This window comes from Pseudophryne corroboree, chromosome 1, assembly GCF_028390025.1.
Source record: "Pseudophryne corroboree isolate aPseCor3 chromosome 1, aPseCor3.hap2, whole genome shotgun sequence".
NCBI classification, from domain to species: Eukaryota; Metazoa; Chordata; class Amphibia; order Anura; family Myobatrachidae; genus Pseudophryne; species Pseudophryne corroboree.
Genome location: NC_086444.1, coordinates 25,993,405 through 26,019,792, shown reverse-complemented (window position 1 = coordinate 26,019,792; position 26,388 = coordinate 25,993,405). Strand labels below are relative to the sequence as shown.

The 26,388-nt window shown below is 49.1% G+C and overlaps 1 protein-coding gene across 3 annotated transcripts in view; it reads right to left on the bottom strand.

Annotated features, from left to right (window-relative positions):
• The window catches only part of KIAA1328 (KIAA1328 ortholog), a 363,237-nt gene that overhangs the window by 293,110 nt on the left and 43,739 nt on the right, over positions 1–26,388 (bottom strand). For all 3 annotated transcript variants that reach the window (XM_063958050.1, XM_063958033.1, XM_063958040.1), the window contains one exon: positions 1,687–1,802. In XM_063958050.1, the coding sequence (XP_063814120.1) occupies positions 1,687–1,802 (116 nt within the window). The remainder of the gene's footprint in view (positions 1–1,686; positions 1,803–26,388) is intronic.

The window sequence follows — 26,388 nt, the reverse complement described above, 5'->3', positions numbered from 1 at the left end:
CTAGGCAGAGCTAGATGGGACAGTTCCACACCATGCAACATTGGAGGTCAGTAGTGGACAGGCAGCAAAGACGAGGGACCTCAGGAGTAGGAGATCCACTGTAGACTAAAAGGACTCTTAGAAGCGAAGAATGAACCTTAAAGCTACCCGGCTTTTTACTAAACGTAGTCTAGTATAATACATTAAGAAACGGCCAATTCCTGAAAAACCAACTATAAAGATGGAGATAACAAGTTCATCAGGAATTACCATTTTTGTTTTTCTATTATAGATGCATATATCAGGACAGCTGCACGTTCCAGATACACCTTTGTATTACTCATGAATGGATCGCCGTCTCCTGATTGGTTAGCTCGCTAAAGAGTAAGTGAAGACCGAATCGGCAGCGTTCTCGGAATGAGAAAACCAGACCTCTCTCTACAAGTTATTTTTTTATTTTTTATTTTTTTAAGCCAATCAATTTTATTAAGCCCATTTCAGTTTAGAGTTGGCAAAACCATGACCGTACTGACTGCAGAAAGCGTTTTAGGTTTAATAAAGATTTATTTTTATTTTTTATTCCTTGAGGACTTCAAAGTCATCAACTTCATAAAGTTGCCATGTGAATTTCAGCTTCTGTTTGTAACCGCCACACCGGGCAGTAAACACTGACTAGACATGCGGAATTCCCAGCCTACAGCTGTGATCCCAGGTAATCTATCCTACGCACCCTCAGAGGACACACACAACGTGTATTACAGCAGTCTAGGTCTCTTCTGTTATTCACGGGAATGCATAGTGGGAACTAGTGATATCATGGAGGCCAAATGGCTGTCCCCAATGTAGGTTTGGGTTACCTGGTCGAGCCATACATTATGTTAAGCGAGTGGAAAGCGGATTAGTTTTGGGTCTCTGATTCCACAGGTGCTGACTTAAAGGGTCTCTCCACCAAAAAGAATTTCCCTTATTGGTGTGTGGGTGAAAGCTATTCATATCAAAAAGTACTTACATCCCCAGCCCCCCATATGCCACACACCCTTTGCCAAGGTAGATCTGTCATGGTGACATTGTGGTGACATTGTGGTTGTGAAATGCCTCCATTACTAGCATTTAATGAACGCGGCATGTGAAAATTATTGAGCACATTACACCTTTTGGAGTTCACTACCTGGAAGAATTGCTACTGGGAAATGATCAGAGCATGCTGGTACCTGTAGTCCCAACACAGCCGCTTATCAATGAACCTCTACTCTCCCAGAACAGGGCCATAAAACTAAACGTGGAAGGGTGACTCCCGTGGAATCACTTCTCAGACGGCAGATTATAACCAGAATGTCACGGAAACACATCAGAAAGACAATACAAAGCCAGATTTGGAGGCACAGTATCCCCCTCTCCAGCAGAAGGCCATGGAAAATTCATGTAGACTAATGTCAATTATGAGAAAGAAAAAGAATGACATTTAAAACAATAATGCATGACAAGAGCAGCTGGAGGCAGTTTCCAGCCAAACGGCAGCGGCAGCCCATGCGGGTAAGCCACGCTACTGAATGGTGGCACATGCGGATTCATCTCTCGCCACGAATGACTAGAATGATATCTCAGAGTCGCGCTGCGCACAGCACAGGGATGATGGTAGATTTGGGGGGGGGGGGGGGGGGGGGGCGCGCAGGGGGGGGGAGGTATGTAATGCTGATAAAAGGATATCTTCCCTCTCTGTGGCAATGAGGTCGTTTTGCTCCTCCAGATGCCGAATCTTCTTGGCAAAGGATTCATGCTCCATCTTTAAGCGCTCCTCTGTCACCTCCTTCTCCTCGCTCACCCTGAAAAGGACAGAGAGGTCAGGTCACATGACGCAACATATAGCACAAAGGAAGACAAACATAACAGAAGCATATGTCTGTAGCAGGGTAGGGCCACCTGTAGATCCGGAACCATGGCTGTGGCATCAGCTGGAGAACAGCAGAAAGCCTACAATGGTGAAGATGTATTCAGCACCTGGAGAAGTGATAAAACAGTGATCAAGTGGAAGGTGATAACGCACCAGCCAATCAGGTCCAATATGTAAATTCACAGTTAGGAGCTGATTGGCTGGTGCGTTATCACCTTGGACTTATCACTGGTTTATCACTTATCCAGGCTTAATACATCTGCCCAATTATATTCTTTACCCAAACGTTCCTGGACCTCTGACATCACTAAGTAGCATTTATTCAAACTATAGTATTACACTGTTCATATTCTGTATTGTCATCACAGGTCAGCCACACGTGGCCTTTCGCCTGCTTACCTGCGACATCCATAGGCACACCTATCAAACTCCGCAATTGTGGCCATATGTGGACACATTTTTGGGTAAAACGTTGCAAAAATGACGACTGCCGTCTCGCATCACACGGCGTATTGTGGATAACTGTATGAGGACACATCTGTACTTACTGGTCGCAGAGCCAGGGTGACCGCTACACATAATAAACAGTGATTATTATTATGGGGGTAATTCCAAGTTGATCGCAGCAGCAAATTTGTTAGCAGTTGGGCAAAACCATGTGCACTGCAGGGGGGGCAGATATAACATGTGCAGAGAGAGTTAGATTTGGGTAGATTATTTTGTTTCTGCGCAGGGTAAATACTGGCTGCTTTATTTTTACACTGCAATTTAGATTGCAGATTGAACTCACCACACCCAAATCTTACTCTCTCTGCACATGTTATATCTGCCTCCTCTGCACTGCACATGGTTTTGCCCAACTGCTAACAAATTTGTTGCTGCAATCTACTCGGAATTACCCCCTATATCCTAGAAACACACACATGACGCAGTACGAAGTAGTCCACAAGCAATAAAATGTGCGTACAACAGTGACTGTCCCAAATGAGACGATTGTTCCGACGGAGCACAAAGAAGCGCCACAGCAGCACAAGAAGCCTTAACTCTTCAATAGGACAATTACAGTAATTGTGGCAAAATACCAGGAACACATCAGCCCTCCAATTGGAAATATATAAATGAAAGTGAGCGACCCGTCTGCGTACCTATTTTAATACACGTGCCAAAAATGGAGATTCATCAACATATCTGGAGTATATACAGCGGTCCCTAATACAGGATCCCTCACACGGGTCTAGGGAGGACTCTGTGTGAGCAGTAATTAGCACACCACAAATGGTAAGTGGACCTTCACTGATGCACCTGCTTTTAGACTTGGAATAAAATTATACTGTTCCTATTTACCCCGTTACTGGTATGCATCATTTTTTTATTTTTTTATGAAAAATGCCAATCACCCTTAATCTTACTATCGTTAGTGCCAGTGGGATGATGTAGTTGGCACCCGGACATACAGGACCAAGCCTGTGCCAGTATCCCCACAGCAGTAAGACAGCAGAAAGCACTACAGGAGAATACTTACACAGCAACAAGGTCAAACACAGCACATCGTCACCAAGTAGCCGTATGTGTAACTAGCCATAGTGCCCACGGTTTTCCTTTTGGTTGGTTCTCTCCTTACCAGCGGTCTAAGGTCTTGTCACTCTCTCCATACCCACCGCCTAAGGTCTCAGTCCCTACTCCATAAACACCGCCTAAGGTCTCGGCCCCCACTCCATACCCACCGCCTAAGGTCTCAGTCCCTACTCCATAAACACCGCCTAAGGTCTCGGCCCCCACTCCATACCCACCACCTAAGGTCTCAGTCCCCACTCCATTCCCACCGCCTAAGGTCTCAGTCCCCACTCCATACCCACCGCCTAAGGTCTCAGTCCCCACTCCATACCCAACAGTGCAGGTTTTAGTAATATCCAGGCTGCAGCACAGATGGTTAAATCAAAATAACCGAGCTACTAATAAAGTCACCTGTGCTGAAGCCTGGATATCACTAAAACCTGCACTGTTAGTGTGCCTTGAGGACCAGGAATGCCTGGCCTAAGGTCTCGGTCCCTACTCCATACCCACCGCCTAAGGTCTCAGTCCCTACTCCACACACACCCACCTAAGGTCTCGGTCCCTACTCCACACACACCCACCTAAGGTCTCGGTCCCTACTCCACACACACCCACCTAAGGTCTCGGTCCCTACTCTATAACCCACCTCCTAAGGTCTCGGTGCCCACCCCATACTCACTGCCTAAGGTCTCAGTCCCTACTCTATAACCCACCGCCTAAGGTCTCAATCACTAATTTATACCCACCGCCTAAGGTCTCAGTCTCCACCCCATACCCACCGCCTAAGGTCTCAGTCCCCACCCCATACCCACCGCCTAAGGTCTCAGTCCTCACCCCATACCCACCGCCTAAGGTCTCGGTCCCCACTACATACCCACCCAACTAAGGTCTCGGTCCCCACTCCAAACCCACCCACCTAAGGTCTCGGTACCTACTCCATACCCTCCCACCTAAGGTCTCCGTCCCTACTCTATAACCCACCGCCTAAGGTCTCAATCCCTAATTTATACCCACCGCCTAAGGTCTCGGTACCCACTCCATACCCAACGCCTAAGGTCTCGATCCCAACTCCATACCCACCGCCTAAGGTATCGGTCCCTACTCCATACCCACCGCCTAAGGTCTCGGTCCCTACTCCATACCCACCGCCTAAGGTCTCGGTCCCTACTCCATACCCACCGCCTAAGGTCTCGGTCCCTACTCCATACCCACCGCCTAAGGTCTCGGTCCCTACTCCATACACACCCACCTAAGGTCTCGGTCCCTACTCTATACCCACCCACCTAAGGTCTCAGTCCTTACTCCATACACACCGCATAAGGTCTCAATCCCTAATTTATTCCCACCTCCTAAGGTCTCAGTCCTCACTCCATACCCACCGCCCAAGGTCTCGGTCCCTACTCCATACCTACCGCCTAAGGTCTCGGTCCCTACTCCATACACACCCGCCTAAGGTCTCAGTCCCCACTCCATACCCACCGCCTAAGGTCTCAGTCCCCACTCCATACCCACCGCCTAAGGTCTCAGTCCCCACTCCATACCCACCCGCCTAAGGTCTCAGTCCCTACTCCATACCCACCGCCTAAGGTCTCAGTCCCCACTCCATACCCAGCACCTAAAATCTCAGTCAACAGTCCATACACACCGCCTAAGGTCTTGGTCTCTCCTCATACCCGCCATCAAAGGCCCCAGTACCTACTCTATAACCCACCACCTAAGGTCTCAATCCCTAATTTATATCCACCGCCTAAGGCAGGCATTCCCAACCACGGTCCTCAAGGCACACCAACAGTGCAGGTTTTAGTGATATCCAGGCTGCAGCACAGATGGTTAAATCAAAATAACTGAGCTACTAATAAAGTCACCTGTGCTGAAGCCTGGATATCACTAAAACCTGCACTGTTAGTGTGCCTTGAGGACCGGGAATGCCTGGCCTAAGGTCTCGGTCCCTACTCCATACCCACCGCCTAAGGTCTCGTTTCCTACTCCATACCCACCGCCTAAGGTCTCAGTCCCTACTCCATACCCACCGCATAAGGTCTCGGTCCCTACTCCATACACACCGCCCAAGGTCTCGGTCCCTACTCCATACACACCGCCCAAGGTCTCGGTCCCTACTCCATACCCACCCGCCTAAGGTCTCAGTCCCCACTCCATACCCACCGCCTAAGGTCTCGTTTCCTACTCCATACCCACCGCCTAAGGTCTCAGTCCCTACTCCATACCCACCGCATAAGGTCTCGGTCCCTACTCCATACACACCCACCTAAGGTCTCGGTCCCTACTCCATACACACCCATCTAAAAGGTCTCGGTCCCTACTCTATATATCCCACCGCCTAAGGTCTCAGTCCCCACCCCATACTCACCGCCTAAGGTCTTAGTCCCTAATTTATACCCACCGCCTAAGGTCTCAGTCCCCACCCCATACCCACCGCCTAAGGTCTCAGTCCCCACTCCATACCCAGCACCTAAAATCTCAGTCAACAGTCCATACACACCGCCTAAGGTCTTGGTCTCTCCTCATACCCGCCATCAAAGGCCCCAGTACCTACTCTATAACCCACCACCTAAGGTCTCAATCCCTAATTTATACCCACCGCCTAAGGCAGGCATTCCCAACCACGGTCCTCAAGGCACACCAACAGTGCAGGTTTTAGTGATATCCAGGCTGCAGCACAGATGGTTAAATCAAAATAACTGAGCTACTAATAAAGTCACCTGTGCTGAAGCCTGGATATCACTAAAACCTGCACTGTTAGTGTGCCTTGAGGACCGGGAATGCCTGGCCTAAGGTCTCGTTTCCTACTCCATACCCACCGCCTAAGGTCTCAGTCCCTACTCCATACCCACCGCCTAAGGTCTCGGTCCCTACTCCATACACACCCACCTAAGGTCTCGGTCCCTACTCCATACACACCCACCTAAGGTCTCGGTCCCTACTCTATATATCCCACCGCCTAAGGTCTCAGTCCCCACCCCATACTCACCGCCTAAGGTCTCAGTCCCTAATTTATACCCACCGCCTAAGGTCTCAGTCCCCACCCCATACCCACCGCCTAAGGTCTCAGTCCCCACCCCATACCCACCGCGTAAGGTCTCAGTCCCCACTCCATACCCAGCACCTAAAATCTCAGTCAACAGTCCATACACACCGCCTAAGGTCTTGGTCTCTCCTCATACCCGCCATCAAAGGCCCCAGTACCTACTCTATAACCCACCACCTAAGGTCTCAATCCCTAATTTATACCCACCGCCTAAGGCAGGCATTCCCAACCACGGTCCTCAAGGCACACCAACAGTGCAGGTTTTAGTGATATCCAGGCTGCAGCACAGATGGTTAAATCAAAATAACTGAGCTACTAATAAAGTCACCTGTGCTGAAGCCTGGATATCACTAAAACCTGCACTGTTAGTGTGCCTTGAGGACCGGGAATGCCTGGCCTAAGGTCTCGGTCCCTACTCCATACCCACCGCCTAAGGTCTCGTTTCCTACTCCATACCCACCGCCTAAGGTCTCAGTCCCTACTCCATACCCACCGCCTAAGGTCTCGGTCCCTACTCCATACACACCCACCTAAGGTCTCGGTCCCTACTCCATACACACCCACCTAAGGTCTCGGTCCCTACTCTATATATCCCACCGCCTAAGGTCTCAGTCCCCACCCCATACTCACCGCCTAAGGTCTCAGTCCCTAATTTATATCCACCGCCTAAGGTCTCAGTCCCCACCCCATACCCACCGCCTAAGGTCTCAGTCCCCACCCCATACCCACCGCGTAAGGTCTTGGTCCCTACTCCATACACACCCACCTAAGGTCTCGGTCCCTACTCCATACCCACCGCCAAAGGCCTCAGTCCCTACTCTATAACCCACCGCCTAAGGTCTCAATCCCTAATTTATTCCCATCTCCTAAGGTCTCAGTCCTCACTCCATACCCACCGGCCAAGGTCTCGGTCCCTACTCCACACCTACCGACTAAGGTCTCGGTCCCAACTCCATACCCACCGCCTAAGGTCTCGGTCTCTCCCCATACCCGCTACCAAAGACCTCAGTCCCTACTCTATAACCCACCGCCTAAGGTTTCAGTCCCCACCCCATACCCACCGCCTAAGGTCTCAGTCCTCACCCCATACCCACCGCGTAAGGTCTTGGTCCCTACTCCATACCCACCGCCTAAGGTCTCGGTCCCTACTCCATACCCACCGCCTAAGGTCTCGGTCCCTACTCCATACCCACCGCCTAAGGTCTCGGTCCCTACTCCATACCCACCGCCCAAGGTCTCGGTCCCTACTCCATACCCACCGCCCAAGGTCTCGGTCCCTACTCCATACCCACCGCCCAAGGTCTCGGTCCCTACTCCATACCCACCGCCTAAGGTCTTGGTCTCTCCCCATACCCGCTACCAAAGGCCTCAGTCCCTACTCTATAACCCACCGCCTAAGGTCTCGGTCCCTACTCCATACCCACCCACCTAAGGTCTCGGTCCCCACTCCATACCCACCGCCTAAGGTCTCGGTCTCTACTCCATACCCACAGCCTAAGGTCTCGGTCTCCACTCCATACCCACAGCCTAAGGTCTCGGTCTCCACTCCATACCCACAGCCTAAGGTCTTGGTCTCTCCCCATACCCGCCACCAAAGGCATCAGTCCCTACTCTATAACCCACCGCCTAAGATCTCAATCGTTAATTTATACCCACCGCCTAAGGTCTCAGTCCCCACCACATACCCACCACCTAAGGTCTCGTCCCTACTCCATACCCACCCGCCTAAGGTCTCGGTCCCTACTCCATACCCACCCGCCTAAGGTCTCGGTCCCTACTCCATACCCACCGCCTAAGGTCTCGGTCCCTACTCCATACCCACCGCCTAAGGTGTTGGTCTCTCTCCATACCACCGCCTAAGGTCTCGGTCCCAACTCCATACACACCGGCCTAAGGTCTCGGTCCCTACTCCATACACACCGGCCTAAGGTCTCGGTCCCTACTCCATACACACCGGCCTAAGGTCTCGGTCCCTACTCCATACACACCCGCCTAAGGTCTCTGTCCCTACTTTATACCCACCCCCTAAGGTCTTGGTATCTCCCCATACCCACCACCAAAGGCCTCAGTCCCTACTCTATAACCCACCGCCTAAGGTCTCAATCCCTAATTTATACCCACCGCCTAAGGTCTCGGTCCCTACTCCATACCCACCACCTAAGGTCTCGGTCCCCACTCCATACCCACCACCTAAGGTCTCGGTCCCTACTCCATGCACACCCGCCTAAGGTCTTGGTCCCTACTTCATACCCACCCGCCTAAGGTCTCGGTCCCTACTCCATACCCACCCACCTAAGGTCTCGGTCCGTACTCCATACACACCCACCTAAGGTCTCGGTCCGTACTCCATACACACCCACCTAAGGTCTCGGTCCGTACTCCATACACACCCACCTAAGGTCTCGGTCCCCACTCCATACCCACCGCCTAAGGTCTCGGTCCGTACTCCATACCCACCCACCTAAGGTCTCGGTCCGTACTCCATACACACCCACCTAATGTCTCGGTCCGTACTCCATACCCACCGGCTGAGGTCTCGGTCCCCACTCCATACCCACCGCCTAAGGTGTTGGTCTCTCTCCATACCACCGCCTAAGATCTCAGTCTTTTTGCTCTGACAGAATTCACACTATTCATGTCGGTCTATCCCATAAGACATCCTGTCCGTCTGTCTGTAATCCTCATGCTCTCCCCTTTTTTGCCACCATCCTTCACTCTTCCTATTCCACTGGCCTCTTCCACTCCACTTTTCTGTACCTGTCACACCACCATATGTCAGCCTGCGCTACGATATGACATGACTCAGGTAGGCAGTCATGATGTGTGTTTTACTCAACCCACCACCACGCAGAGTTTTGAATAGCACTCTTGCTATCACCCCACCAGATACCTAGATTACACGTACAAGATCCACAGTTATTACATACATGTAGCATGGGCCTTTCCATGCACGTGAATTCCTGGGTGGTCTTCTGTATGCCGGCGGTCGGGCTCCCGGCGCTCAGTATACCGGCGCCGGGAGCCCGACAACCGGCATACCGACACTTATTTTCCCTCGTGGGGGTCCACGACCCCCATAGAGGGAGAATAAAATAGTGTGGCGCGCGTAGCGCGCCACCGTGCCCGTAGCGTGGCGAGCGCAGTGAGCCCGCAAGGGGCTCATTTGCGCTCGCCATGCTGTCGGTAAGCCGGCGGTCGGGCTCCCGGCGCCGGGATGCTGGTCGCCGGGAGCCCGACCGCCGGCCAGCCGTAGTGAACCCGAATTCCTAAGAGCACAGGTTCTCAAACTCGGTCCTCAGGACCCCACACAGTGCATGTTTTGCAGGTCTCCTCACAGAATCGCAAGTGAAATAATTTGCTCCACCTGTGTACCTTTTAAAATGTGTCAGTGAATAATAAATACACCTGTGCACTTGCTAGGTTACCTGCAGAACATGCACTGTGTGAGGTCCTGAGGACCGAGTTTGAGAACCATTGCCTAAGAGCATAGAGATACGCTGATAAGTTTTTAGGATTTAATGAGAAATATCTCCAGGGTTAAAGTATTTCCAAGAGCACAGAGATACGCGGATACATTTTTAGGATTTATTGAGAAATATTTCCAGGGTTAAAGTACAAGAGAAAAAATAAGAATTTACTTACCGATAATTCTATTTCTCGGAGTCCGTAGTGGATGCTGGGGTTCCTGAAAGGACCATGGGGAATAGCGGCTCCGCAGGAGACAGGGCACAAAAAGTAAAGCTTTAGGATCAGGTGGTGTGCACTGGCTCCTCCCCCTATGACCCTCCTCCAAGCCTCAGTTAGGATACTGTGCCCGGACGAGCGTACACAATAAGGAAGGATTTATGAATCCCGGGTAAGACTCATACCAGCCACACCAATCACACTGTACAACCTGTGATCTGAACCCAGTTAACAGTATGATAACAGCGGAGCCTCTGAAAGATGGCTCACAACAATAATAACCCGATTTTTGTAACTATGTACAAGTATTGCAGATAATCCGCACTTGGGATGGGCGCCCAGCATCCACTACGGACTCCGAGAAATAGAATTATCGGTAAGTAAATTCTTATTTTCTCTATCGTCCTAGTGGATGCTGGGGTTCCTGAAAGGACCATGGGGATTATACCAAAGCTCCCAAACGGGCGGGAGAGTGCGGATGACTCTGCAGCACCGAATGAGAGAACTCCAGGTCCTCCTTAGCCAGGTTATCAAATTTGTAGGATTTTACAAACGTGTTTGCCCCTGACTAAATAGCCGCTCGGCAAAGTTGTAAAGCCGAGACCCCTCGGGCAGCCGCCCAAGATGAGCCCACCTTCCTTGTGGAATGGGCATTTACATATTTTGGCTGTGGCAGGCCTGCCACAGAATGTGCAAGCTGAATTGTATTACACATCCAACTAGCAAAAGTCTGCTTAGAAGCAAGAGCACCCAGTTTGTTGGGTGCATACAGGATAACAGCAAGTCAGTTTTCCTGACTCCAGCCGTCCTGGAACCTATATTTTCAGGGCCCTGACCACATCTAGCAACTTGGAGTCCTCCAAGTCCCTAGTAGGCGCAAGACACCACAATAAGCTGGTTCAGGTGAAACACTGACACCACCTTAGGGAGAGAACTGGGGACGAGTCCGCAGCTCTGCCCTGTCCGAATGGACAAACAGATATGGGCTTTTTTGAGAAAAAAACCACCAATTTGACACTCGCCTGGTCCAGGCCAGGTCCAAGAGCATGTTCACTTTTCATGTGAGATGCTTCAAATCCACAGATTTGACTGGTTTTAAACCAATGTGTTTTGAGGAATCCCAGAACTACGTTGAGATCCCACAGTGCCACTGGAGGCACAAAAGGGGGTTGTATATGCAATACTCCCTTGACAAACTTCTGGACTTCAGGAACTGAAGCCAATTCTTTCTGGAAGAAAAATCGACAGGGCCGAAATTTGAACCTTAATGGACCCCAATTTGAGGCCCATAGACACTCCTGTTTGCAGGAAATGCAGGAATCGACCGAGTTGAAATTTCTTCGTGGGGCCTTCCTGGCCTCACACCACGCAACATATTTTCGCCACATGTGGTGATAATGTTGTGCGGTCACCTCCTTTCTGGCTTTGACCAGGGTAGGAATGACCTCTTCCTGAATGCCTTTTCCCTTAGGATCCGGCGTTCCACCGCCATGCCGTCAAACGCAGTTGCGGTAAGTCTTGGAACAGACATGGTACTTGCTGAAACAAGTCCCTTCTTAGCGGCAGAGGCCATAAGTCCTCTGTGAGCATCTCTTGAAGTTCCGGGTACCAAGTCCTTCTTGGCCAATCCGGAGCAATGAGTATAGTTCTTACTCCTCTACGTCTTATAATTCTCAGTACCTTAGGTATGAAAAGCAGAGGATGGAACACATACACCGACTGGTACACCCACGGTGTTACCAGAACGTCCACAGCTATTGCCTGAGGGTCTCTTAACCTGGCGCAATACCTGTCCCGTTTTTTGTTCAGACGGGACGCCATCATGTCCACCTTTGGTAATTCCCAACGGTTTACAATCATGTGGAAAACTTCCCCATGAAGTTCCCACTCTGCCGGGTGGAGGTCGTGCCTACTGAGGAAGTCTGCTTCCCAGTTTCCATTCCCGGAATGAAACACTGCTGACAGTGCTATCACATGATTTTCCGCCCAGCGAAAAGTCCTTGCAGTTTTTGCCACTGCCCTCCTGCTTCTTGTGCCGCCCTGTCTATTTACGTGGGCGACTGCCGTGATGTTTTATCCCACTGGATCAATACCGGCTGACCTTGAAGCAGAGGTCTTGCTAAGCTTAGAGCATTATAAATTTACCCTTAGCTATATTTATGTGGAGAAAAATCTCCAGACTTGATCACACTCCCTGGAAATTTTTTCCTTGTGTGACTGCTCCCCAGCCTCTCGGGCTGGCCTCCGTGGTCACCAACATCCAAAACTGAATGCCGAATCTGCGACCCTCTAGAAGATGAGCACTCTGTAACCACCACAGGAGAGACACCCTTGTCCTTGGATATAGGGTTATCCGCTGATGCATCTGAAGATGCGATCCGGACCATTTGTCCAGCAGATCCCACTGAAAAGTTCTTGCATGAAATCTGCCGACTGGAATTGCTTCGAAGGAAGTCACCATTTTTTTTTACCATGGCCCTTGTGCAATGATGCACTGATTTTAGGAGGTTCCTGACTAGCTCGGATAACTCCCTGGCTTTCTCTTCCGGGAGAAACACCTTTTTCTGGACTGTGTCCAGAATCATCCCTAAGCACAGGAGACTTGTTGTCGGGATCAGCTGCGATTTTGGAATATTTAGAATCCACCCCTGCTGTTGTAACAGTATCCGAGATAGTGCTACTCCGACCTCCAACTGTTCCCTGGACTTTGCCCTTATCAGGAGATCGTCCAAGTAAGGGGTAATTAAGACGCCTTTTCTTCGAAGAAGAACCATCATTTCGGCCATTACCTTTGTAAAGACCCGGGGTGCCGTGGACAATCCAAACGGCAGCGTCTGAAACTGATAGTGACAGTTCTGTACCACGAACCTGAGGTATCCTTAGTGATAAGGGCAAATTTGGGACATGGAGGTAAGCATCCCTGATGTCTCGGGACACCATATAGTCCCCTTCTTCCCGGTTCGTTATCACTGCGCTGAGTGACTCCATCTTGATTTGAACCTTTGTAAGTGTTCAAATTTTTTTAGATTTAGAATAGGTCTCACCTAGCCTTCTGGCTTCAGTACCACAATATAGTGTGGAATAATACCCCTTTTCTTGTTGTAGGAGGGGTAATTTAATTATCACCTGCTGGGAATACAGCTCGTGAATTGTTTCCCATACTGCCTCCTTGTCGGAGGGAGACCTTGGTAAAGCAGACTTCAGGAGCCTGCGCAGGGGAAACGTCTCGACATTCCAATCTGTACCCCTGGGATACTACTTGTAGGATCCAGGGGTCCTGTACGGTCTCAGCGTCATGCTGAGAGCTTGTCAGAAGCGGTGGAACGCTTCTGTTCCTGGGAATGGGCTGCCTGCTGCAGTCTTCTTCCCTTTCCTCTATCCCTGGGCAGATATGACTCTTATAGGGACGAAAGGACTGAAGCTGAAAAGACGGTGTCTTTTTCTGCAGAGATGTGACTTAGGGTAAAAAACGGTGGATTTTCCAGCAGTTGCCGTGGCCACCAGGTCCGATGGACCGACCCCAAATAACTCCTCTTCCTTTATACGGCAATACACCTTTGTGCCGTTTGGAATCTGCATCACCTGACCACTGTCGTGTCCATAAACATCTTCTGGCAGATATGGACATCGCACTTACTCTTGATGCCAGAGTGCAAATATCCCTCTGTGCATCTCGCATATATAGAAATGCATCCTTTAAATGCTCTATAGTCAATAAAATACTGTCCCTGTCAAGGGTATCAATATTTTTTAGTCAGGGAATCCGACCAAGCCACCCCAGCTCTGCACATCCAGGCTGAGGCGATCGCTGGTCGCAGTATAACACCAGTATGTGTGTATATACTTTTTATGATATTTTCCAGCCTCCTGTCAGCTGGCTCCTTGAGGACGGCCCTATCTATAGACGGTACCGCCACTTGTTCTGATAAGCGTGTGAGCGCCTTATCCACCCTAAGGGGTGTTTCCCAACGCGCCCTAACTTCTGGCGGGAAAGGGTATACCGCCCATATTTTCTATCGGGGGGAACCCACGCATCATCACACACTTCATTTAATTTATCTGATTCAGGAAAAACTACGGTAGTTTTTTCACATCCCACATAATACCCTCTTTTGTGGTACTTGTAGTATCAGAAATATGTAACACCTCCTTCATTGCCCTTAACGTGTGGCCCTAATAAGGAATACGTTTGTTTATTCACTGTCGACACTGGATTCAGTGTCCCTGTCTGTGTCTGTGTCTGTGTCGACCGACTAAAGTAAACGGGCGTTTTAAAACCCCTGACGGTGTTTTTGAGACGTCTGGACCGGTACTAATTGTTTGTCGGCCGTCTCATGTCGTCAACCGACCTTGCCGCGTGTTGACATTATCACGTAATTCCCTAAATAAGCCATCCATTCCGGTGTCGACTCCCTAGAGAGTGACATCACCATTACAGGCAATTGCTCCGCCTCCTCACCAACATCGTCCTCATACATGTCGACACACACGTACCGACACACAGCACACACACAGGGAATGCTCTGATAGAAGACAGGACCTACTAGCCCTTTGGAGAGACAGAGGGAGAGTTTGCCAGCACACACCAAAAATGCTATAATTATATGGGGACAACCTTATATAAGTGTTTTCCCTTATAGCATCTTTTTTATATATTTCTAACGCCAAATTAGTGCCCCCCCTCTCTGTTTTAACCCTGTTTCTGTAGTGCAGTGGAGAGCCTGGGAGCCTTCCCTCCAGCCTTTCTGTGAGGGAAAATGGCGCTGTGTGCTGAGGAGATAGGCCCCGCCCCTTTTTCGGCGGCCTCGTCTCCCGCTCTTAACGGATTCTGGCAGGGGTTAAATATCTCCATATAGCCCCCGGAGGCTATGTGTGAGGTATTTTTAGCCAAAAATAGGTTTTCATTGCCTCCCAGGGCGCCCCCCTTCCAGCGCCCTGCACCCTCAGTGACTGCCGTGTGAAGTGTGCTGAGAGGAAATGGCGCACAGCTGCAGTGCTGTGCGCTACCTTAAGAAGACTGAGGAGTCTTCATGCCGCCGATTCTGGACCTTCTTCTTGTTTCAGCATCTGCAAGGGGGCCGGCGGCGAGGCTCCGGTGACCATCCAGGCTGTACCTGTGATCGTCCCTCTGGAGCTAATGTCCAGTAGCCAAAGAAGCCAATCCATCCTGCACGCAGGTGAGTTCACTTCTTCTCCCCTAAGTCCCTCGTTGCAGTGATCCTGTTGCCAGCAGGACTCACTGTAAAATAAAAAACCTAAGCTAAACTTTTCTAAGCAGCTCTTTAGGAGAGCCACCTAGATTGCACCCTTCTCGGCCGGGCACAAAAATCTAACTGAGGCTTGGAGGAGGGTCATAGGGGGAGGAGCCAGTGCACACCACCTGATCCTAAAGCTTTACTTTTTGTGCCCTGTCTCCTGCGGAGCCGCTATTCCCCATGGTCCTTTCAGGAACCCCAGCATCCACTAGGACGATAGAGAAACAGGTAAACAACAAGACATACAATTATGATATGAACAGATGGATATGAAGTAAATAAAGACGAAGTCAGAAAATAAGAATTTACTTACCGATAATTCTATTTCTCGGAGTCCGTAGTGGATGCTGGGGTTCCTGAAAGGACCATGGGGAATAGCGGCTCCGCAGGAGACAGGGCACAAAAAAGTAAAGCTTTACTAGGTCAGGTGGTGTGCACTGGCTCCTCCCCCTATGACCCTCCTCCAGACTCCAGTTAGGTACTGTGCCCGGACGAGCATACACAATAAGGGAGGCATTTTGAATCCCGGGTAAGACTCATACCAGCCACACCAATCACACCGTACAACTTGTGATCTAAACCCAGTTAACAGTATGACAACAGAAAGGGCCTCTTAAAGATGGCTCCTTAACAATAACCCGAATTAGTTAACAATAACTATGTACAAGTATTGCAGATAATCCGCACTTGGGATGGGCGCCCAGCATCCACTACGGACTCCGAGAAATAGAATTATCGGTAAGTAAATTCTTATTTTCTCTATCGTCCTAAGTGGATGCTGGGGTTCCTGAAAGGACCATGGGGATTATACCAAAGCTCCCAAACGGGCGGGAGAGTGCGGATGACTCTGCAGCACCGAATGAGAGAACTCCAGGTCCTCCTTTGCCAGGGTATCAAATTTGTAAAATTTTACAAACGTGTTCTCCCCCGACCACGTAGCTGCTCGGCAGAGTTGTAATGCCGAGACCCCTCGGGCAGCCGCCCAAGATGAGCCCACCTTCCTTGTGGAGTGGGCTTTTACAGTTTTAGGCTGTGGCAGGCCTGCCACAGAATGTGCAAGTTGAATTGTGTTACAAATCCAACGAGCAATCGACTGCTTAGAAGCAGGTGCGCCCAACTTGTTGGGTGCATACAATATAAACAGCGAGTCAGATTTTCTGACTCCAGCCGTCCTTGCAATGTATATTTTTAAGGCTCTGACAACGTCCAACAACTTGGAGTCCTCCAAGTCGCTAGTGGCCGCAGGCACCACAATAGGTTGGTTCAGATGAAATGCTGATACCACTTTAGGGAGAAAATGCGGACGAGTCCGCAGTTCTGCCCTATCCGAATGGAAGATTAGATAAGGACTTTTATAAGATAAAGCCGCCAATTCAGATACTCTCCTGGCAGAGGCCAGGGCTAGTAACATAGTCACTTTCAATGTGAGATATTTCAAATCCACCTTTTTCAATGGTTCAAACCAATGGGATTTGAGGAAATCTAAAACTACATTTAGATCCCACGGTGCCACCGGAGGCACCACAGGAGGCTGTATATGCAGTACTCCCTTGACAAAAGTCTGGACCTCAGGGACAGAGGCCAATTCTTTTTGGAAGAATATTGACAGGGCCGAAATTTGAACCTTAATGGATCCCAATTTGAGACCCATAGATAATCCTGATTGCAGGAAATGTAGGAAACGACCCAGTTGGAATTCCTCCGTCGGAACCCTCCGATCCTCGCACCACGCTACATATTTTCGCCAAATGCGGTGATAATGTTTCACGGTGACTTCCTTCCGTGCCTTAATCAAGGTAGGAATGACTTCTTCTGGAATGCCTTTCCCTTTTAGGATCTGGCGTTCAACCGCCATGCCGTCAAACGCAGCCGCGGTAAGTCTTGAAAAAGACAGGGACCCTGCTGTAGCAGGTCCCTTCTCAGAGGTAGAGGCCACGGTTCGTCCGTGAGCATCTCTTGAAGTTCCGGATACCAAGTCCTTCTCGGCCAATCCGGAACCACTAGTATTGTTCTTACTCTTCTTTGCCGTATGATCTTCAATACCTTTGGTATGAGCGGCAGAGGAGGAAACACATACACTGACTGGTACACCCAAGGAGTTACCAGTGCGTCCACAGCTATTGCCTGTGGATCTCTTGACCTGGCGCAATATTTGTCCAGTTTCTTGTTGAGGCGAGACGCCATCATGTCTACAATTGGTCTTTCCCAACGGTCTATTAACATGTTGAAGACTTCTGGATGTAGACCCCACTCTCCCGGATGAAGATCGTGTCTGCTGAGGAAGTCTGCTTCCCAGTTGTCCACGCCCGGGATGAACACTGCTGACAGTGCTATCACGTGATTCTCCGCCCAGCGAAGAATCTTGGCAGCTTCTGCCATTGCACTCCTGCTTCTTGTGCCGCCCTGCCTGTTTACATGGGCGACCGCCGTGATGTTGTCCGACTGAATCAACACCGGCTTTCCTTGCAGGAGAAGTTCCGCCTGGCTTAGAGCATTGTAGATTGCTCTTAGTTCCAGAATGTTTATGTGAAGAGACTTTTCCAGACTCGTCCATACTCCCTGGAAGTTTCTTCCTTGTGTGACTGCTCCCCAGCCTCTCAGGCTGGCGTCCGTGGTCACCAGGATCCAATCCTGAATGCCGAATCTGCGGCCTTCTAATAGGTGAGCCTTCTGCAACCACCACAGAAGTGACACCCTTGTCTTTGGTGACAGGGTTATTCGCAGGTGCATCTGCAGATGCGACCCTGACCATTTGTCCAACAGATCCCTTTGGAATATTCTTGCATGGAATCTGCCGAATGGAATTGCTTCGTAAGAAGCCACCATTTTTCCCAGGACTCTTGTGCATTGATGTACTGACACTTTTCCTGGTTTTAGGAGGTTCCTGACCAGATCGGATAACTCCTTGGCTTTTTCCTCTGGAAGGAAAACCTTTTTCTGAACCGTGTCCAGAATCATTCCTAGGAACAGCAGACGAGTTGTCGGGATTAAATGGGATTTTGGAATATTCAGAATCCACCCGTGTTGTCTTAGCACCTCTTGAGATAGTGCTAAAGCTGTCTCCAGCTGTTCTCTGGACCTTGCCCTTATTAGGAGATCGTCCAAGTATGGGATAACTAATACGCCTTTTCTTCGAAGAAGAATCATCATCTCGGCCATTACCTTGGTAAAGACCAGAGGCGCCGTGGACAATCCGAACGGCAGCGTCTGAAACTGATAGTGACAGTTTTGAACAATGAACCTGAGGTACCCCTGGTGTGCGGGGTAAATCGGAACGTGTAGATACGCATCCTTGATGTCCAAGGATACCATAAAGTCCCCTTCTTCCAGGTTCGCTATCACTGCTCTGAGTGACTCCATCTTGAACTTGAACTTTTTTATGTAGAGGTTCAAGGACTTCAGATTTAGAATAGGCCTTACCGAGCCATCCGGCTTCGGTACCACAAATAGAGTGGAATAATACCCCTTTCCTTGTTGTAATAGGGGTACTTTGACTATCACCTGCTGAGCGTACAGCTTGTGAATGGCTTCCAACACCCTCTCCCTTTCGGAAGAGACGGTTGGTAAGGCCGACTTCAGGAAACGATGAGGAGGATCCGTCTCTAATTCCAACCTGTACCCCTGAGATATTATCTGCAGGATCCAGGGGTCTACCTGCGAGTGAGCCCACTGCGCGCTGTAATTTTTGAGACGGCCCCCCACTGTCCCCGAGTCCGCTTGAGAGGCCCCAGCGTCATGCTGAGGTTTTTGCAGGAGCCGGGGAGGGCTTCTGTTCCTGGGAAGGAGCTGCCTGTTGGTGTCTCTTCCCTCTTCCTCTGCCTCGTGGCAGGTACGACAAGCCCTTTGCTCTCTTATTTTTGTAGGAGCGAAAAGGCTGCGGTTGAAAGGTCGGTGCCTTTCTCTGTTGGGGAGTGACTTGAGGTAAAAAAGTGGATTTCCCGGCAGTAGCCGTGGCCACCAAGTCTGATAGACCAACTCCAAATAACTCCTCCCCTTTATACGGCAAAACCTCCATGTGACGTTTTGAATCCGCATCGCCTGTCCACTGTCGTGTCCATAAGGCTCTTCTGGCTGAAATGGACATAGCACTCATCCGAGATGCCAGTGTGCAAATATCCCTCTGTGCATCACGCATATAGATAAATGCATCCTTTATTTGTTCTAACGACAGTAAAACATTGTCCCTATCTAGGGTATCAATATTTTCAATCAGGGATTCTGACCAAACTACTCCAGCACTGCACATCCAGGCAGTTGCTATAGCTGGTCGTAGTATAACACCTGCATGTGTGTATATATTCTTTTGAATAACTTCCATCTTTCTATCTGATGGATCCTTAAGTGCGGCCGTCTCAGGAGAGGGTAACGCCACTTGTTTGGATAAGCGTGTGAGCGCCTTGTCCACCTTAGGGGGTGTTTCCCAGCGCGCCCTAACCTCTGGCGGGAAAGGGTATAATGCCAATAACTTTTTTGAAATTATCAACTTTTTATCAGGAGCAACCCACGCTTCATCACACACGTCATTTAATTCTTCTGATTCAGGAAAAACTGTTTGTAGTTTTTTCACACCATACATAATACCCTGTTTTACGGTATCTGTAGTATCAGCTAAATGTAACGTCTCCTTCATTGCCAAAATCATATAACGTGTGGCCCTACTGGAAAATACGTTTGAATTTCTACCGTCGTCACTGGAATCAGTGCCCGTGTCTGGGTCTGTGTCGACCGACTGAGGCAAAGGGCGTTTTACAGCCCCTGACGGTGTTTGAGGCGCCTGGACAGGCATTAATTGATTGTCCGGCCGCCTCATGTCCTCAACTGACTGTTTAAGGGAAGATAAACCATCACGTAATTCCACAAATAAAGGCATCCATTCTGGTGTCGACCCCCTGGGGGGTGACATCTGCATATTTGGCAATTGCTCCGCCTCCACACCAATATCGTCCTCATACATGTCGACACCACGTACCGACACACACCGCAAACTCACAGGGAATGCTCTAATGAAGACAGGACCCACTAGCCCTTTTGGGGAGACAGAGGGAGAGTCTGCCAGCACACACCACAAAGCGCTATATATACAAGGGATATCCTTATATTAAGTGCTCCCTTATAGCTGCTTTAATATATATATATATAGCCATTAATGTGCCCCCCCTCTCTGTTTTACCCTGTTTCTGTAGTGCAGTGCAGGGGAGAGACCTGGGAGCCGTTCTGACCAGCGGAGCTGTGACAGAAAATGGCGCCGTGTGCTGAGGAGATAGGCCCCGCCCCTTTTTCGGCGGGTTCTTCTCCCGCTATTTTTCCAGTCAGGCAGGGGTTAAATATCTCCATATAGCCCCTATGGGCTATATGTGAGGTATTTTTAGCCTTGTATAAGGTTTATATTTGCCTCTCAGAGCGCCCCCCCCAGCGCTCTGCACCCTCAGTGACTGCCCAGTGAAGTGTGCTGAGAGGAAAATGGCGCACAGCTGCAGTGCTGTGCGCTACCTTATGAAGACTGAGGAGTCTTCAGCCGCCGGTTTCCGGACCTCTTCACGCTTCAGCATCTGCAAGGGGGTCGGCGGCGCGGCTCCGGGACCGGACTCCACGGCTGGGCCTGTGTTCGATCCCTCTGGAGCTAATGGTGTCCAGTAGCCAAGCAGCAAATCCACTCTGCATGCAGGTGAGTTTACTACTTTCCCCCTAAGTCCCACGTTGCAGTGATCCTGTTGCCAGCAGGACTCACTGTAAAGAAAAAAACCTAAACTAAACTTTCTCTAAGCAGCTCTTTAGGAGAGCCACCTAGATTGCACCCTTCTCGTTCGGGCACAAAATCTAACAGGAGTCTGGAGGAGGGTCATAGGGGGAGGAGCCAGTGCACACCACCTGACCTAGTAAAGCTTTACTTTTTTGTGCCCTGTCTCCTGCGGAGCCGCTATTCCCCATGGTCCTTTCAGGAACCCCAGCATCCACTTAGGACGATAGAGAAAAACCTAACAATCTTACGCTGAGGTTTCAGGTTATATGAGTGGAGGGAGGCCACAGAAAGCAGAAAATGTGATCACTCCTAGCATTACGCTACTCCCTTGAAAGTGATCATTCAGCTCTCCTTCCTCGGCAGCCCCCACCCCTCAGGTTGCAAGCTTCCTTTGTTCTCCCAAGGCTTGTGTATATGCCAATTAAGGGTCTCCGGGGACCACTAAGCTCATATGCTTAGGAGACCTGGTTGAATAGCCTTTAGGACAGGAAAGCTGGCGACTACGACCATAGCAGGGTTTCTCCCAATGTGAAAGCAAACACGCTCAAGAGGCCCAATTTTCTAAAGGATTCTAGTTCATACCTCGATACAGTTCAACAAAGCAGATACAGTTCTGAACTTGGCAAGTCATACCAGAGAGACATTTATAAAATATAAATTTTGGGAGCATTCTAATCGTTCCCATACTGGTCATGTCCAGGTTATTACCCATAGGACCACAAGCGGTTTACCTACAGCACACAATGCATGGTCTTGATACGTGACTTTGAGGACTCTCCGTAACCCATGGCAATATCACAGCACCATTTTACATTTTCCGCTTTTTGATCTCATTTTTCTATTTTCTCTCTGCAGTTAGTTTACTGCGTTCCTTAGTTCTACCCGTTTGTTTTATTACATTCTGCCTCTGAAATGTTCTCTGCGGTCTCTCGTACATATTTTCCCCACTGACTGTCAGCTGCCTGGCTGCAGAGCTGCGGACCATTAGGCCACTACTTCCTGTGATGCCACCCTTGCCGCTCTACGTTATAGGAAATAACATGCACTAATTAGCGCTCGCTCATTCACTCTTGGGACTGCTCCTTCCCGATGCTGCGCCAAACAGCGACAGCAGTGGCTGCAAGCTGAGCGTACTGGATCCATATATAATTGCTTTAAACTGTAATAGCATAGATCTGGTAAATAAAATATCAATAGTATTCTGTATTCATAAAAAAAGATAATAGAACCGGGAAGTGGGTTGCTTAGCAACACAATTAGCGAAGCTCATAAAACAGTAAACAAAAGAAGTGTCGCAATTAACTAGTACAAAACATGTACTATAACGCAGGCTCAAAGATCCAGAGACAAACAGCAGTGAAGGGGTTACAATAGTAATTACTTCCTATAGGGAAATGTTTCCTGTATGTGGATAGCAAAAAGAGCGGGCAGGTAACGCACCTAAACAAGATGTGGTGGGAAATGTCCCCTCTAACGATGGCTGTGGTCTCGTTTATTTTACTACTGCCGGACTCAGAATCCTTCATAAATAACAAATAAATAGTGTCAGTCACTCAATTGTGCGTCAATCAAAATGTGACAAAACTGCACCGATTAACCCGACATGCGCCACTAGCATATCTGCATGCGAATCTGTATACGAAGCACAGCGGAACTTGGGGGGGGGGGGGGGGGATGTACCAAGATTTGGAGATAAAGTGGACAGAGGTCAAGTACCGGACAATCAGCTCCTAACTGCCATGTTACAGGCTGTGTTTTAAAAATGACAGGAGCCGATTGGCTGGTACTTTATCTCCGGCCGCTTCATCTCTCCACGATGCTTAGTACATCTGCCTTTTGGTGTGAAATTAAGCTGTGTCTGCTACATTGTAGCACTTGGTATACAGATTCAGACTCAGTCGCACACAGATATACAAGTGTTGCGTGTCAAATTAATCAGTGCAGTCTCATGAAGCGGTTCTGCGTCATCACATTGCAATTAGGAAGCACATTCGGGTGAAATAGGCGCTCGGCTCAGCTGGCGCACGGAGAAGAGGGATGTTTGGCACAACTCCAATAGTGTATGAGGACATATCGGTGTCTAGACTACAATATGAACTGTAGAGTAATTACATCTTTGTTATACATGATTTTCTTGAGGTTTACATAGTAGTTTAGGTCATGAGATAGTAGAAGAATAAACGTATACTATGGCAGCAGGACGGGTTAGTTATGTCAGCGCAATGCGTGACACCGGCAAACGGTGACTGGTCTTTATCGCAGTGCAGTGGGTGAAGACGGCACTGCTGAGCAAAATGTGTCATGTCTCTGTTCTGTGTGCGACTGTGGCTGGAACGGAGTTTGCATCCAGGAAAACTCTGTAACGTTGCATTTCGTATGCAGATACAGCCGCGGTCGCACACAAAATATAGGCATGCTGCATATCATTCTGCTCAGCGTCATATACACACCGTTTCACGAATAAGACGCATTTTAATGGAATAAGTCGAACGTAAAGACACTCACCGCTACCAAGTCCCGCCACGGTATGGCGTGACTACAAAGGCTGATTAACGTGCAGGGAGGCGAGATGTCAGAGGACACATCTGTATGTTTATCGCATGAAATTACCGCACCTCAGATTGGAGCAGGAAGGAGAGAGACTGCGGGATAGTCTGTATACGTTCCCCAGATCGGAAACTTTCCTGAGAGAGTTCAGTATAAAGGTTCGATGATCATTGTAGGTGTTATATGCAGTTTTCACTCGTTTATTGTGAGCACAAACAGTATTGCACTTTTAGTTTTGTTTTTCACTTTTTGGGGCAGACTTGATTATCCGCAGTGCTTACCACAGGCTATTCAATCTGTAGGTATCTGCTACGGGGGACCTGTGGAATCGATAAAATACCCAACGTACGACGGGCTCTTGGCCCAAGCAGGAATGATGTAAGAGTATGAACTTCCGCTGTCCTTTCCTTCTATCCTACAAGAACAAGATCCATTACACAATCACTCCCACATTTGTTATTGGACATATTTATGTATAAGCAGTTACTTATATAGCACACATATGTTCCACAGTGGCAATTCACATCAGTCCCTGACCCAATGGAACCAACAATCTATATTCCCTACCCAGTAACGGATCTTGCTACGGGCACGCAGGATTTTTGCCTGGTGCGCCGCCTTCTGGAGGGGGGCGCCGTCGTGGCAAGATCCGCTACTGGTGGTGCCCCCCAGTGCTGTGCAGTGCGCGATGACAGCATCGCGCACCGCACGGCACTGTGGGAGCGGCACATAGACACCAGGGGTCATGATTGACCTCTAGTGTCTATGCTGTGCTATGGGAGAGACGTCAGATCAAAGGAGCGGCATCTGTGGCCGGAGACAAAGGACAGCAGTGGTCGGGAAACAGGAGCGGGGATGGCGAGTATTTTTTCTATTTCATTTTTTTTAGGTGATCGGCGCTACTGGGGGCACGGTACAGGGTGCACAGCTACAGGGGGCATAACTGACCACGCACCTTCTCTGAAGCCACACCCCTATTTTTTCGCCCTGGGCGCCAAAAGGCTTAGATCCGGCCCTGCAGGGAGGAAACCGGAGCAACCGGAAGATACCCATGCAAACATGGAGAAGACATACAAACTCCACACAGTTAGGGCAGTAGTTGGAATCAAACACAAGAACTCAGTAGTAATGTGAGGCAGCAATCCTAACCATCACACCAACCATGCTACCAAATACTACTACACAATTATATTGGTTTTTGTACCATTATTTTTAAGTTTATATATGGGAGTTCTGAGTATTACAGATGGAGCCATCTTCATCTTGGCCTTTAATAAGATTAAGTGAGCCAGCGCAGCCGGACTAAATCCCCTGCTGTAATGACTTAATCCCCTGCTGTATTGTTCTCTCTGTATTGTATTGCAGCTGAGAACAATAGATGAAAGACTTATGCTAATAAACCTTGGTGCTCCTAGGTGCAGCAGAGAAGCCAAGATGAACGTGGCTCCATCGTATTTAAGATAAGAAAGGTAACGCACTAATTAACATAAAGTAACGTATTCAATGCAGACGTGATGAAGGGTGACAAAGTGTTCTTCCACAAAGTAACAGCGTTGAGGTGCGCTGGTTGTATTTCCCCCACTTATGTGTGGTCTTATGATTCCTGTGCCAATATCCCCAGTTACAAGGTATAAAGAAAGGTATTGGGGTCAGGTGACCGGCGGTCGGAATCCCGGCAGTCAGCGTAATATATGAAAAGATATCTGCGCTCAGAATCACTGATGTTTCTATGCAATTAGGACAAAAGCTGGATTCCGTACGCTGCATATTTACATCATCAATCGACGTAGCAGCAAAGGGCAAAGGTCAACAGAGAAAGTGTCATCCCTCCAGATCAGATAATGGGACGATGGAATATTTGTCTGGTATTATCATTTACTCTCTCCAATGAGGGATTATCAGAGAACGATACAACATTCCTCCTACAGAGCAGGATTGCAGCCAGCGCGTGTTTTTGGGGTATAATTTTTTTTCTCTCTCGTTACAATTCATTTGCGGTTTATTAAAACGACCGGTTTACTGCGATATTCATCTGCCTACAAAATTCACATTAAAATTAGCCAGTGCAGAGTAATCACTGGGCAAACCGCGGCTTACCCTGCGGGATAGATCAATCGGAGGGAGATTTTAATGCTGTCAAGTACCAGACAGACCTGAAACGCTGATCCCTTGTGGGCAACTACAAATACACCGGTGAGGTTCCGATGGTCGGCCGGTAACCGCAAGTACTTATTATAATGCAGTCTTCAGGTAGCCACACAAGCAGCGGTGGCAGATGCCGGCTGTGAAATGTGTGGCTTCCAGCGGTGGAGGGGTTAATGGTGGACCCCTTAACATGCTGCAGAAAACACCTGGCACCAGACACAGAAGGGCATCTGAATGCTAAACGCTTGCACAAAGCAATGATTTCTTTATGGAGTTAGCATGTCACTTAATGGTGCATTTTATTGCTAACTAAATATTAAGCGCAGAGTTAATAGGGTGAGAGATGGGCCAGTATCACAATCTATTGCGGCTTAGATGCTCAGCCGCGCTCCCTAATCTAAATGAGATAATTTCAGCTGTGCCGCTCTGTATCCAACATGGAAGCACATAACTCAGGCAGCGTATTAAGCAGAGCCATCCATCACGCCCACTACCTCGCGCCACCTGTTCCAGCAAAGCCGGTGCGGCAAGATCAACGACGTGCTAA